This window comes from Enhydra lutris, unplaced genomic scaffold, assembly GCF_002288905.1.
Source record: "Enhydra lutris kenyoni isolate GAN:26980312 unplaced genomic scaffold, ASM228890v2 scaffoldscaffold22, whole genome shotgun sequence".
Lineage (NCBI taxonomy): Eukaryota > Metazoa > Chordata > Mammalia > Carnivora > Mustelidae > Enhydra > Enhydra lutris.
In genome coordinates this window covers 26,224,561-26,239,779 of record NW_019154106.1, presented here as the reverse complement: position 1 = coordinate 26,239,779, position 15,219 = coordinate 26,224,561, and the positions used below count along the sequence as shown (strand labels likewise).

Below are 15,219 nucleotides of genomic sequence, written 5' to 3'. Positions count from 1 at the left end.
AGGAGGAGGAGAATGACTGGATGGGGGAAGGAGTGGGGAGCTATTTAAGGCTGTGAGGAGGAGTTGTTTGAGATAGTGACTTGGGTAGAGTTAAAGCCAGTGATGGGAAGCTCTGGGGGCATAGTAACCCAAATGGAAGGAATAACCTGTGAAGAGGATCTGAGATGAAGTGAGCTGCTGGGAGATAAAAAGGATGGCTGGAGGATAACTTAGTAAGGGTGGAGATGAGGCATTAGTAGTTGAGGTCAGATTACCTAGTAGGTCGTGATGAGGACTTTAGATTTTATTCTGAGTAGCCACAGACTATTTAAGCAAGGGAGGGAGGGGTGTGACTTACATTCTTAGAATTTCACTCTGGTGTCTGTGTGGAGGTGGATGGTAGGGTAGCAAGAACGAGAACAGTGCTGTTGCTTGGCCTGGGGAGTAGTACCGGTGATGAATGATGAAGAGTAGTTGGAGGTGGCATGTGTTTTTGAATTAGCTTGAGAAAGACTTGGTGATGGGTTTCTCAGAACCAAAAATGATTTCGGATCTGAGCAACTGTATAAAGGTAGTTGCCTGACGTAGGAATGGACTTGGAGTTGGAAAATCAAGTACCAAAAAAAAATGTTGGTAAAGAATTTTTATACATGACATGGTGATAAATTCAGTTTTGGGGTGCCTGGGTGGCTCAGTGGATTAAAGCCTCTGCCTTCAGCTCAGGTCATGATCCCAGAGTCCTGGGATCAAGCCCCTCATCCGGCTCTCTGCTCGGCGGGGAGCCTGCTTCCTCCTCTCTCTCTGCCTGCCTCTCTGCCTATTGTGATCTCTGTCTGTCAAATAAATAAATAAAAATCTTAAAAAAAAAAAAGGAAATTCAGTTTCGTTTTCTTTTGATAAGGCCTTAGCTTTCTGATTTGATTCCTTAGGAGGACTTGTATATTCTATCTTTTGGGCCTTTTCCACTGTTTCCCCCCAAAAAACCTTTTTTTGTAAAAAAGTTGGGTTGTTTTTTTTAAAGCATGTTACCAACACAAGGCCAGTGGAATAGGAAAAAAAAACAAAACAGCCAGCCAGTATTCTTTCTGAATGCAGCATCTTCTGATTTTTTATAATACACAATTCAATATTTAGGAGCCAGTTTAGGATGTTTAAGTGATTAACATTTACAGTTCTACGGACAAATTACTGTTCTTTTGGTGCCCAGCTAGTTATTGGCATTAGATTAGACTAACTCCCATAAACCTACAGAGATACTTCTTGTCAGGAGACAAGTCAAGAGACACTTCCTGTCACCTACCATATTCCACCTTTGTTTCTGTTCTTCACACATTTTCAAAGGACGTTTACATTCAAATGAACAGTACTACTGTTTTGTTTTTGGGGTAAATGGATGGACATATGTTTATGAGGTGTTCTCAACCCCTTTGAAGAGAGACATCCCAGGTTTTTGGAGTTCAAATACAAGAACCCTTGGAGGTATAAAACCTTCAGAGTGTTACTTCCAGGGATAGCAACTTCAGATGCCTGCAGGGAGTGGAAAGGTAGTGGAAATGCAGGAAGCAAACCCGGGGTAACCGTGGCAAACTGGAGAGAGCGCTCCTGGTGTAAAGTGGGTAGCTGCCTGCTTGGCTTCTGCCAGTTGCTGCCATTGGGAACGGGAGCCCAGTATAGTCCGATCTTTCAGATTTTCAAAAGAAGCTAGAAATCTTTTCTGTTAGGTCATATCTCTTGATTTTTAAATGCTGGCAACTTATTTAAAATTCCCAGTATGCTGTGTGGGATAAGACTCTACAAGTCCAGAAAAAAAAAAAAAAGTTCTGTAGGCTGCAGGCTACAAATCTGTAGATTCTGATTTGGTCCATTTTCTTTCTTCACAGATTGAGAAATAGAAATTCAAAGATACAAAATGACTTCTCCAGGCTCACATAGATAGAGGCGGAAGTAGGAGTAGAGCCTGGGTCTTTTTTCTCTGGATGCAGTTGTCTTAAAATGGAAAGTTAAACTGTTTGGGTACTCAGAGGAAAAGTAATGTCTCTTTCCCAAGAAAAGTGCATGTACATTCTAAATTTTGTATACAGTTTTAGGGGTTTTAAACTCCCTGAAATCTGTACGTAAACACCAGATAAAGAACTCTCTCTTGTACCTGCTGGTTCATATGTTTGCAGTGTAAGGGGAACAGTGCTCCAGTATTTATTTAAGCAAACTCATGTAGAGAGGCACTGTAGAAGCCGTAGGTCTGTCCTCCCTTGCTCACTCCCACCTTTACGTGTTCTAAATCTTAGACAGTAGGACCACCTTTAGCTAAGTCCAAGACCCTTCCTACTACTGTCTGCAATACCAGTCCCTCCAATCATTTCTTTTTTTTTTCAAAGATTTTATTTATTTATTTGACAGAGAGAGATCACAAGTAGGCAGAGAGGCAGGCAGAGAGGGGGAAGCAGGCTCCCTGCTGAGCAGAGAGCCCGATGTGGGGCTTGATTCCAGGACCCTGAGATCATGACCTGAGCTGAAGGCAGAGGCTTAACCCACTGAGCCACCCAGGTGCGCCCCTCCAATCATTTCTTTCAGGTCTTTTACATACATATATAGTACCCATGGAGAGTAACAGTTTTGCTTTTTTAAAAAATTATATTTATAGTAGGTATCCTTTTGCAAGTTAAAAAAAATCATTATGTCTTGCCTTGTATACAGGCACAAAACAGATCTACTTCATTCTTTTTATTTGCTAGATTATATTCCACACTTTGCTAATTCCAGAGCTTACTTAGCCACCCACAGTTAATGGATGTTTAGAATGTTTCCAGGTTTTTTGGTACTACAGAAAGTGCTACCATGAATATTTCTGTGCATGCCTACTTGACACAGGAGCTGGGTTTTCTTTAGGGGATAAAGAGAGAAATGGACTGGCCAGGTATTTGATTTCAAAAGTAGCTTCATCATTTTGTATCAGCAATATATGGAAGTCCCCAGTTTTTCCAAAGCCCTTCATCAATTGATATCCGATCAGAACTTTTTTTCAAGATGATTAAGAAATATCTTTTTTTTTTTTAAAGATTTTATTTATTATTTGACAGACAGAGATCACAAGTAGGCAGAGAGGCAGGCAGAGAGAGAGAGAGGGAAGAAGCAGACTCCTCGCTGAGCAGAGAGCCCGACGTGGGGCTCAATCCCAGGACCTGGCAGAGGCTTTAACCCACTGAGCCACCCAGGCGCCCCTGATTAAGAAATATCTTAATTGCTAGTAAGTTTGAGCATTTTTTACACCTTTTAATATGTATCTTAGCCATTCTGCATTTCTGTTATGTTCGGATTTCTTTTGGGCTTATTTGACTTTTTCTTATTTATAAGAATACCTTTCTGTATTTCCGTATGTGTTGTTGACACCAGCCCCTTCTGTTGTATGTATGTAAATCTTTTTCATGTGGATAGTTCTGATCCTGGTTTTGATCCTGACTGACTAGCTTTGTGATTTGGCCGGGAATCATTTGACTTCCACAGAGCCGTTGTTGACCAGTGTAAAGTGAGAACACACCACCTCTTAGTTACCGTGTAATTGCGAATTGCCAGTGTGTATGAGCCCTGTGATTTGTAGGTTCCTCATTTGATTTCCATGAGCCATTTTCTCAGCTGTGAAGTGTGAATACCCTAAGTTTTTAGGTTTATCCTGAAATGCCAGTGAAAGAGCATATACAAGTGCTTTGAAGAATAAAGAATAAAATTTCAAGTGTAAGGCATTTTGTCCTTTCCTTTGCTTTGTTACGATTCATCCCTAGGAGTTGGCTTTTGTGAAGCATGCTACATCTTCACAGATTAATCAGACTCTGAGAGGTGGGTGTCACAGCATAGCACTTGTTTCTTTTTATTCTACACTCTTTCAGGGCAGGAAAGAGGTGTGTAAACAAGATATGTTTACATTGAACTCCTGTGTTCTTGGAAGGTATTGGGTGGGATGGAGGTGGAGAAGAGCGATATCAGGAGACTCGGAGTTCACCACCCATAGTGCTGGCTGCAAGGGCTGACACAGTAGAACCTGAACATTTATGGAACCAAATGTCTATAAGGTTAGAATTAGCCGCCCTTTGTTACTGTCACGGTCCACCTCTCAATTAGAACACAGGTTTCAGAGGCAATTGTTCTGTTCCACCACAGTAGGGAAGTATGAGGGTTATTACCTTTTGGCTGATGACTGCCTTTTCAGACAGATAATTCACTAAAACATGATAACCACCCTTTGCTCTGGGGACACTCAATCTCAGAGACCACCTTAGACCTAGATAACCCTGTGCCCCTGCCCTATGCTGCATGCTTTAGAGGGCCCTTCCTGTAGAGGGCCGTGCCCGTTCCCTTCTGGACGACTCTCCAAGTACCCAGGACCCAAGAATTACCAGACAAAATGTCTTGAACCTGCTTTCGAGGCCTGCAGAGCCTTTTTCTGAGTCTGTCTTCCCAAAGATGGATCAAGCCATTAGCCTCTCCCCCTGATGTGTGCATTACTAGGTCCCAGGTGTGGCCAAGGGTGACTACTTAGTACACCCACAGCTGAGGTGTACTAGCGTGACATCTGTATACAAGGCTTCTCGAGGTGCAGAACGTGTGTGGGGGAAAGAAAGGAGGTGAATCTGGGGCCAGGGTCTTCCACTTAATACTTTAGCTCCAGCCCTGCAGCTATTGGAGGCAGGTCTGCCCAGGGAAGCCTCTCTTTTCTGACCATCTACTTATTTGACGAGTAAAACAAAAACAAAAACAAAAAAACACTGAGAATGTTTTCTTCACCACCCATTTTAGACACTGAGTATAGCTGACTCAACAGAGACCCCAGTTAGTCTCTGAGAATAATTCTCAAAGCAGGGGTATGGGTTGGAATGGGTGAATTTCCTGAAGGGAGAGTATCCGTGCATCTTCTTCTGTCTCTCCCCTGGGTAGGCGCTGCTGATGCTTGGTGAAAAGGAGGGAGGATTCTGCTGACACACTGTATTTTTTATAAAAGAAGGCTAGTTTCCCTTATCTCTCCACACAAGGCACATCTGCCTGCAGACGTGCTGTCTGCTTCTGAGGGATGCCTTCGTCGTTCTGTTTCTTTTCTGAATGTTTTAAGGCACAGTTTTGGTGCATTCCTTTCTGTTCTCTAGAGCTGGGGGGGAAGTCATAATATATCAGGGCTCTTGCTGAAGAGCTTAAAATGGGCGCTGGCAGCTGGGATGTGGGGGAAGAGAGCTTTCCAGAGACAAGTGACCTGCTTGTTCAGCCAATGAGAAGCAGGTTACAGAAATGATATCACCAGACAGGCTTTATTGTCTGATCATCTCATAAAAGCAGGATTGTGTCTGGCAACTTAACCCTTTTTTAGGTACATCAGGTCTCACCCACTCTCTGGTATGTGACCTCCAGATTCTTTTTCCCAGCTGTCTGCTATGAGATCACAGAGATTAAAGATTTAAATTGGTGATGAAATTTGGAGAGTTGTAAACCACTATTTTAAAACTACAAACTATTAAAATTTAGAACCCCAGCTAGAATGGGAATGTCAGCTATGCTGTGTTTGGAGAGCATATCTAACGCAGATACCCATCTAGTCATGTTACAACAGGCTTTTGCTGGATAGACTTGGGAGAGAAAGGGAGTTAGCGGGAAAACAAGACTAAGCCTTTAGTCTATTTTAATCTACATAAAGGGTCTTAGTAAGAATTTCCTGTTTTAGAGGAATTGGAATTGGTTCTGCAAATTTGGAAAATTATACTGATTCTGAGACCAATTTTGAGTAGACATATTTGTAGTGTTTGTTTATATTGTACCTGTTGATTATCCTTTCCCCCATAAAAATGTCAGTCATTTTACTTCTTTGTGCTTCCTTATCACCATTGGTAAGATGCAGGTGATGATCCTACCAGATCCTACACAGGAGTAGAGATAAGAAAATAAACTAATTTATATGATTTTGGAATGTGCTACACATATGTATCCTAATTAGGTCATTCATTTCTTAAGATTGCATATTCGTTCATTCATTTGTTCAGACGGCTTTTTCAAAACCTTCTTGATGCTGGGCACAAATACAGAGATAGAAGCTGTAGTTCTTACTCTTAAGGAGTTTAAAACGTTTTGAGGCAGATAGACAATAATAAAAATGTCTCAGGAATCTGTTGCATATACCGTGTTCCGGGTCTTTTTCTAAGCACCTTAACATGTATTAGTTCATTTAATCTTACCATAACACTGTGAAGTAAGTACTGTTATTAGCTTCATATTACAGATAGATAGGAGCATAGAGAGGCGAAGTGACTTGCCTAAGATCAGGTGACCAGTGGTAGAGTTGGGACTTGAATCCAGGCTGTGTGGCTCTAGAGTGTGTTCTCTGAATCGCTCTTTACCAGTGCAGTAGTTACTAGCTGTATATAGCTTTGGAGGACTTGAAATGTGGTTTGTCTAAACTGAATAGTGTATATGTGAAATACACACTGGATTTCAAAGACATAGTATGAAAAATGTATCTAATGTCTCATGTTGAAATCACATGTTGCAGAGATAATATTTTAGATATACTGAGTTAAGTAAAATCTATTAGAATTAGTTTCACTTTATTTTTATGGCTACTAGAAAACTTAAAATTACCTGTGTGGCTTGGATTTGTGGCTTACATTTCTCTTGGACTGTTCTACTCTAAATTGTTATAATACAGGGGTACCTGGGTGGCTCAGTCGGTTAAGGGTCTGCCTTCTTCGGCTCAGGTCATGATCCCAGGATCCTGGGATTGACCTTGCATCAGGCTCCCTGCTTGGTGGGGAGTCTACTTCTCCCTCTCTCTCGGTTGCTTCTCCTGCTTGTGCGCACACATGCTCTCTCTGTCTGTTTCAAATAAATAAATAAAATCTTAAAAAAAATAAATCATTGTAATGCAATAATTATAAGAGGAGACATTTGTTGAGCACTTCCTATGTGCCACATACTGGGCAATACCTTGACACTGTTCCAGTTAAGCCTCAAAATAACCCTGCTTATTATTCACATTTTATAGAAGGGACAGGAGGTTTTGAGAAAGTCTATAATTTACCTAAGGTTAATCTACTAGTTAATGACAGATCCCAAATTTGAAACCTTATATGTCTGACTCAAAAACCTGTACTCAACCAGTACACTGTAATACCATTTCTAATTAAATCTTTCATTTTCTTTGTTTTTATTTCTATAAGAATGTTTAATACTGCATGCTTCTGTATTTGGTATGTAGAAGTTTAAGTTAAAAATCACTAGGTCATAAAATGGACATCCTAGATCAAAATCTCTTCTCAGAGCCTCGGCCCTCAGTGAACAGTCAACAGTGAACAGTTGAACCCTGAGATGAAGCAGTGAGTCAGCCTGTGCAAATGGCATTTAATTTTCATTCAAGTAGTTCTCTCAGGTCACTGGGCAATTTATGCCCCGACCCTCTTTGTCCAGTAGAGAGAGGAAGAGGGGCAGTGCAGCTTTCCTTAGTCATTTAGTTCTTTTGGCTAATAAGAAGAAAAAATTGCTTTCCATTTCATTGTCCCATGAAATGCTGTTTGTGTTTGAGAGAGCATAAAAATGCTGTCTAATGATCCCTGTCTTTTCTTTCTTTCAGAGCAAAGACTCAGGCGGACTGAAGGCAGCTATGATAGAGTTGGTGGAAAGGTTGAAGTTCAAGAGCTCAGATCCTAAGGCAAGTATTGTTTTGGAATTGATTGGGTATCGTGTTTCGTTCTCCTTGAGCTAGGTTTGAGGGATATTAGTGATCATCTATCTGAACATCGCATCGAGATCTAATAAAGCCTACCTGTCAGAAGCCATGTTTTAATATGCCTGGAGATAAGTCATCTGTTTTTTCCCTTCTCTATGACTTATAACGTATAATCATTGTTTTCCCTGAACTGTGGACAAGTGCATTTTTAATCCTCCTGTACTGGGCCTTTGAGACTACTGTCTTCTGGGTCCATTAAACTCAGTCAAAGGCATCCAAGGTACTGACCATCTTAATGGGGACTGGAACAGGCTCCAGACCCATCCAGTTGGTGTTCAGCACTAGTGTCTTGTCTCTCTCCTACTTACAGGAACCAGTGGCCACTGTGAATGCTTTTGTCCTCATGACCTGGATTGTGGTCTGGGAAATGGTTTCAGCTTCCTGGCTTTCTTCGAAATATGTTGGGAGCTATAAGACTGATATTCTGGGAGACTCCATACCAGGGTGGGGGTGGACTGGGATCTGAAGATAATACAGCTTCCCTTCTCCTACTCAGAGACCTCCTGTAGCACTACTGGGTATTGGTCCCAGCTGGCTCTGCCTGAGAGTCAAAGCCTCTCACAATCAGATAGGGAAAGGAGCACAAATTTGTTTGACTTTTTGTATTCCCACCCCCAACCTTTTTTTAATTTAAAGTCCTTTATATTGGGAAAAGACTAGCATTTCTTGAGTACTCACTAAGAGAGCCAGACATTGTGCTAGGAGCCTTACATATCTTTTTAAAAAATTGTGGTAAAATATACATAATGAAATTTACCACTTTAACCATTTTTTTTAAAGATTTTATTTATTTACTTGACAGACAGAGATCACAAGTAGTCAGAGAGGCAGGCAGAGAGAGAAGAGGAAGCAGGCTCCCCGCTGAGCAGAGAGCCCGATGCGGGGCTCGATCCCAGGACACTGGGATCATGACCTGAGCCGAAGGCAGATTCTTTAACCCACTGAGCCTCCCAGGCGCCCCTTATTTTTATTTTTTTAAAGATTTTATTTATTTATTTGACACAGAGAGATAGATAGATCACAAGTAGGCAGAGAGGCGGGCGGGGGGCAGAGGGGGATCTGCTGTTTGCATTGGCTGGGAATTGAACCCCGGCCTCCCGTGTGGCAGGCAAGAATTCTACCACTGAACCACCATTGCTAACCATTTTTAAATGTGTAGTTCACTGGCATTAAGTATTCGTATTGTGTCCAGCCATCATCACCACCTCCATCCATCTCCAGAACTTCTTCAGTCATTCCAAACTGAAACTCTCTACCCACTAACTTCTTTTCCCCCCTCTGCTCTTACATACTTGTGATTTTTTGTAACAACCTGGTAGAGTAGCTTATTATTCCCATTTTATTGATAAGGACACGGAGGCTTAGAGAGGTAGGGCCATTTGCCTTGACTGTAGTATAATTTAGAGCTGGGATTCAAATTGACTTCACTCCCTGTGCTCTTTCTTTTATGTCACATTGCAGACCGAGCACTGGTGTTCATCTCCTTTCTACCATCTAATTATCTTGTGCCCCAATTTTCTAATCTGAAGCTCTATTGAGGCAGACCGATGATGACAAGCTTTACAAAAGGTGGCTTCAGTCTTCATTCTACAAAATAACTTTCTCTCCATACAGCATTGAAAGCATTGGGACATTGGTCATATCTCTTGTCTTTTGGTGTAGTTAGAACTCCAGAGATAGAGAGTATCTTGATAGAAAAAAATTGGTGTGACCTTTATCAATTTTCTTAGCTCAAAGTAAAGATTCCTGGTATAAGTAGTTTTCCTTTAGTGAAGATGAACTAGTTAATTATTAAGGATTACGGAAAGCTTTTTTTTTTTTTAAACTGAGTTTTTCTGGTTTCTGGGGCAAAACAGCTATCCTGAAGGAGACAACTGTATTTTCTGTTTCTGCCCCACCCATATGCTTGTAGGCAGTGAAGAGCAAGAGAATGTATACAGATTACACTGAGTGGCTTCTGTGCATGATGATAATACAGGTAAAGTGCTTCGGGGTCCTTTATGAATGCATAGAATGCTTCTAATAGGAAACTTGCCAGAGGTGAAAAAATTGAATGATCCCATGAGAACAGCTCGTAGAAGCCTCAGGATTTTCCCATGGTACATCATGATCTAAAGAATATTTCTTAGGACCAGACTTGATCTTGGATATGTACATACACACTCACCTCTTTTCTCTTCTCTTTGTCTTGTTCTGGAATATTTCTACCAGTCTCCTTTATTTTCAGACCCCGTTCTGGTCTGCCATATGCATATACTGTATACCTGGAGCCAGGTTGAGGAAGGACTAAGGTAATTGCAGAATGACTGCGAGATCACAAACAGGGCTGGGGAGTGGGGTGGTGGAAAATGGGACACTGTATACATAAGTTTTGCAACAAATAATTGTCTTCCAAGGGAAGTTTTTAATCTGTTCTGCTTTCCCTCAGAACTCTACCATCTCTTTGTTAAGTTGGCCTATTTAAGAAGGGCAGAATCTCTCAGGCTTTATGACCGGTCATTTCCAGACACAGGAGCTTTTCATAGAAACACTGATTTGAGTCTTGAAGCACTGAGCACTATCTCTGCCTCACTTCCTCTAGAATTCCCTAAAGCATCACAAAACTTCATTAGTCCAGACACTGAAATCTATTGGGGACGGAGTTAATGTTTACCTCCGAGTTTTGTCAGAGAGGAGTGGAAGATGACTAGATTAACCATTTTTTAAAATTAGGAAATAATACATGCTTATAGATTAGAAAATACAGATATCCATAAAGGAAAAGTCAAATGACTTTTCCCCAAGCTAACCACTATTAACAATTCGGTGTGTAACCTTCTAGACATTTTTCCATGTGGAAATATACTTCTAAGATATTTTACAAGAATTATACTGCACTTATGGTTTTAGTACATAGAATATTTTGGACATTCTTCTGTGTCATTGATTATTAATTTTTCTTAATGAGAAGCCTCATTTTGTCCAAAATATTTGTCAGATGCCCTTTTTTCTTCCAGACCAGTTGTTCTTAACCTTTAATGTTCATAAAAATCACCTGGAGGACCTCTAAACTGCAGAGTGCTGGGCCCACCCCTGCAGTTGCTGATTCAGTGGGTCTGGCGTGACTAGAGGCTGTGTTGACCCTGGTGATCTGGTGATGTTCCTTCTCTTTTATTTTGATTTTTTTTTTCATTCCTTTCAGTAAATAATCAGAAGAGCCCTTGTAAATAAGTCTAGAAGGAGCAGGGGAGAGGAAAGGTATCCTGAGGCTGCCTCAGAGGGCAGGGTTCCTGCAAGGCCCAAGAGAGTGAGAGGAGTTCTAGTCGGGATTTACGAGGACGATCAAGGCTCATGCCATGGGACAGGAGTGGGTTGAGTTATAAAACCAGAGGAATAGCAGGAGACACCAAATCCCAGCCACTAGGGGTGAGCCTAAGAACAGGAACAGAGCCAGTGGTGGCTGGGAAATAAGGCACAGGTTAAGTTGTGTACGTGCAGGTTGCTATGGTGAGACCTGTTTTAAAGGATACATATCTCCAGGGATCTAGAACTTTCTATATAACGGAGAGAGTATTTTTTTAAAGATTATTTATTTATTTATTTGACAGAGAGAGAGGGAGATCACAAGTAGGCAGAGAGGCAGGCAGAGAGACGGGGGTGGGGGGAAGCAGGCTCCCTGCTGAGCAGAGAGCCTGGTGCGGGGCTCGATCCTAGGACCCTGAGATCATGACCTGAGCTGAAGGCAGAGGCTTAACCCACTGAGCCACCCAGGCGCTCCTGGAGAGAGTATTTTTTTTTTTTTTTAAAGATTTTATTTATTTATTTGTCAGAGAGAGAGAGGGAGAGAGAGCAAGCACAGGCAGACAGAATGGCAGGCAGAGGCAGAGGGAGAAGCAGGCTCCCTGATGAGCAAGGCGCCCGATGTGGGACTCGATCCCAGGACGCTGGGATCATGACCTGAGCCAAAGGCAGCCGCTCAACCAACTGAGCCACCCAGGTGTCCCTGGAGAGAGTATTTTTAATACCAATCTTTAGTTTATTTAATTGAAAGTAGTCTTTTAAATAATAAGGTATCCCAATGTGTGTGATATGGTCCAGTTTATAAACACATTTTTTTTCGGTCATACTTTTCAGAAACATTTATTGTACCAAGTAGGGTTTTTGTTTGTAGATTTCTTATATTTATGCTAGACTTTAGGAAAATTAAAAGATGTAGTTAATCAGGTATGTGTGTATGCATGTCTGTGTTCATTCCTGGGATTTTTAAGAAATTGAAGGTATTCTGGGTTATTTACAGCTCTCCTGTGAAGTGACTGTGCAGTTATCTTTCTTAGTATACCCAGAGGAAACTGAAGCTCAGAAAGCACATTGATTTCTTTCCCTTCCTTCCCCCTGCCCAGCCTCTCAGAAAGCATTGAACCAAAAACATAACATGCTAAACTCAATCCAACTAATGTCTCATTATGCAGTTAATAACAGCCACTCTCTCTATTAGTATTGATTCCATCTAACATGTGCTGTTCCTTGTTTCCTATGGCTTATGTGCTCGAAACGAACAGAAACACAGCTGTGTATCATGAAATCATACTAATGTTACGAGAAGTTATTCTCAAGAAAAGTGCCTTAAACTGAAGTCAAGTGGCTCATATTATTCTCTCAGATTAGAGTGGGATTAAAGATGGGACTTAGCCATACTAATACTGCCTAAAACATATCGAGGTTTGTTTGTTTTTTCCAGTATCCGGTTTCTAAAGGTGTTCTTACTTAAGTTTAAAACAGGAGAGTTGTCTAACAACATGAAATTAAATAGATCTGAGAATTGTTTTATTTTTATTAGCATTTACATAGCATTTTATAACTGCAAGAGAACTTTACAGCCCATTTTAGTAGTTGATATCATTGACATGGAACATAGCCCAGTCCTTCACTCTCCTGTGCTAATCAGACTCTTGTTAAAATGATAGGTTTTAGGGTGCCTGGGTGGCTCAGTCAGTTAACTGTGTACCTTTGGCTCAGGTCATGGTCGGGGTCCTGGAATCAAGCCCTGTGTCAGCCTCCCCACTCAGCGGGGAGTTGGCTTCTTCCTTTGCCCCTCTCCCTGCTTGTGTTTTCTCTCTCTCTCTTAAATAAAATGAATAAAATCTTTTAAAAAAGAAAATCTTTAAAAAAATAATAAAATTTTTATAAAAAGACTCATTAAAAAATGATAGGTTTTGCATGTACAAAGAGTAATGGTTATAAGCAAAACCTATTTGAATTCTTGTTGTTAGTGTCCTGTTGTTTCCCAGGGGGAAGCCAGGCCTCGTGCTGTCCTTGCCTTGCCCCAGGACAGAAGCGTTCTCTAGCACAGTGTTTAAGCACCCAACTGAAGCAGAGAATTGAGCTGCTTCAGTTATCAAGTTGATTCATTTAAAAGTGTTCCTTTGGTTAGAAAGTTATTAGAATTATTGACCTATTTATACACTTTTCCTAAAAAAAGAAGTTGTAATAGCATTCTTTAAGGGCGTGCATAGTGTTTTGTTTTATCTCTGTGCCCTCAAGCTCTAGTCTGGTGGGTACTAGGTAATGTAATAGTAATAGATATGCATGGTAATAGATGTGCATTATCCAGTACAGTAACACTGTGAAAGGAAATATTATTTGTCCTGTTTTGTGGAGAAGAAATCCAAGATTTAGAGGGGTTAAAGAGCTTGCTGGTAAGTGATGGGACTAGGACTTCACATGTGTCATACTTCACGTTCTTCCCTACCCACGATTGTTGAACCCATGGATGAGTAAATATAGAGGTATGTGCTGCCCTCCTTAGCAGTATGACTCTTCACTGTCTGTTTTTCCCTCACATTCTCCTTCTTCTACCTGCCTTTACTGGATACTGGAGCCCACAGTCCCAGGGTCCAGGACCGGAGAATGGCCTTTTCCGGGAGACAGTATGGGGAGATGGGGAGAGCTGTGACAGCCCAGAGCATTTAGCACTGGCTAAATGAAGAACCGAGGCTGGTGCTTCGGTAGTTTCCCGTTAGTGATGGAAGACACCAGATGGGAAAGTACCTGTGGTGTCTCAGGCCCGAGCCATGCTCTGAGGCATGGTATCCGCCAAGGACCAGATGCGGCCCCTTCTCATCCTCTGTAGACACTTGGGCGGTAGAAAGAGGAGGAACAAGCTCTTTGCCCTCCTTTACCATCCCCCTGCCTTTTTGAAAACGAAACAACTTCCTGTTTTCCCCATCCCCCAATTATAAAAGTAATACTTGCCATCTGTAGAAAACTGTGGGACAAATAGACATGTATATAGAAGAAGAAAAGAAATCTGCTACCTGCAATCATTTGTAAACTTTGAGTACCTCTTTTTTCAATTTAATTTAATCTTATTTAAATTTAATTAATTAACATATGGTGAGTTTCAGAGGAAGAGTTCAGTGATCCATTAGTTGTATATAGTACCCAGTGCTCATTCCATCATGTGTCCTCCGCAGTGCCCATCACCCAGTTACCCCATCCCCCACCCACCTCCCTTTGTGTCTTAAATTCCACCTATGAGTGAGATCATATGATGATTATGTTTTTCTGACTTACTTCACTTAGCATAATACCTTCTAGTTCCATCCACATGAGTACCTCTTTTTTTAAATGCAGATTCTTGAGCCTCACCCAGAACATCTAATTTGGTAGTTCTGAGACTGCTTTTTTAGTATACAGCCTTGATGATTCTAATGCACATGGTCAATGCATCACACTTTAAGATACATCTATGAGAAAACTGGTTAATATCATGGTGCTTTGCCTTTCAAATAGAGAATTAGTATTCTCTCTCTAGATAATTATTATTCTATGTGTGTGTGTAAGTATATATACAATTGGATAACTGTATGTATTTTTGTGTGTATAGACATGCATACATAGTTTGTATCCTGCTTTTTTTCACCTGACGTCATCCCTTATAAACATTTCTATCATTTGAATCCACTTCAGTCTTTGAACTGCCACTTGGAAAACTAAAATCCTGAAGGCCAGTCTGCTGTTATTACCAAATGGAAGTTTTACCCAATATGGCATTTCTGTTTTCTTCCTAATAGCATAAGCACACTCTGAAGTTTTTTTTCCTCAGACATGCCAGTCATAGTCTAAGATTATTTGGGTACAGTGGAAATTTAGTTAATGCAAAGTCAGACACACAGTCATGAAGTCAGCCCCCAGCTGTCCCTTTGACAGCGTTCCCACCGCCCCCCACCCCCAGGGTGTCTCACAGGATGGGATTAAATGAATACATGGAGGGCTCAGTGGGAAATCTGAGGCCGTCTCCCATTCCCCGCTTTACAGCAGAGGAAACTGAGGTGCCCGGAGAGAAGAAGGTGTCACGTTCCTGCCCGAGGTGACGTGACCCAGGCAATAAGGGCAGAGCTGAAGCAGGTTGATGGTTTTTAGGACTACAGTTCTACAGTTCTGTAGTTTTCTCAATAAAGAGAAGTTTTCTGTTTGGCAAGGATGTGGAAAAATTGGAAGTGGTA

General features: G+C 41.3%; 1 protein-coding gene and 1 non-coding gene across 2 annotated transcripts in view; one reads left to right on the top strand and one right to left on the bottom strand.

The window, feature by feature from the left end:
* Nucleotides 1-15,219, top strand: part of LOC111149611 (tripartite motif containing 44) — a 108,397-nt gene that overhangs the window by 15,116 nt on the left and 78,062 nt on the right. Inside the window, exon 2 of the mRNA XM_022506769.1 lies at nucleotides 7,580-7,657. Coding sequence (XP_022362477.1) covers nucleotides 7,580-7,657 — 78 coding nt within the window. The remainder of the gene's footprint in view (nucleotides 1-7,579; nucleotides 7,658-15,219) is intronic.
* TRNAG-GCC lies at nucleotides 8,803-8,873 on the bottom strand. Its single transcript has one exon. It is a non-coding gene; the product is annotated as a tRNA-Gly (tRNA).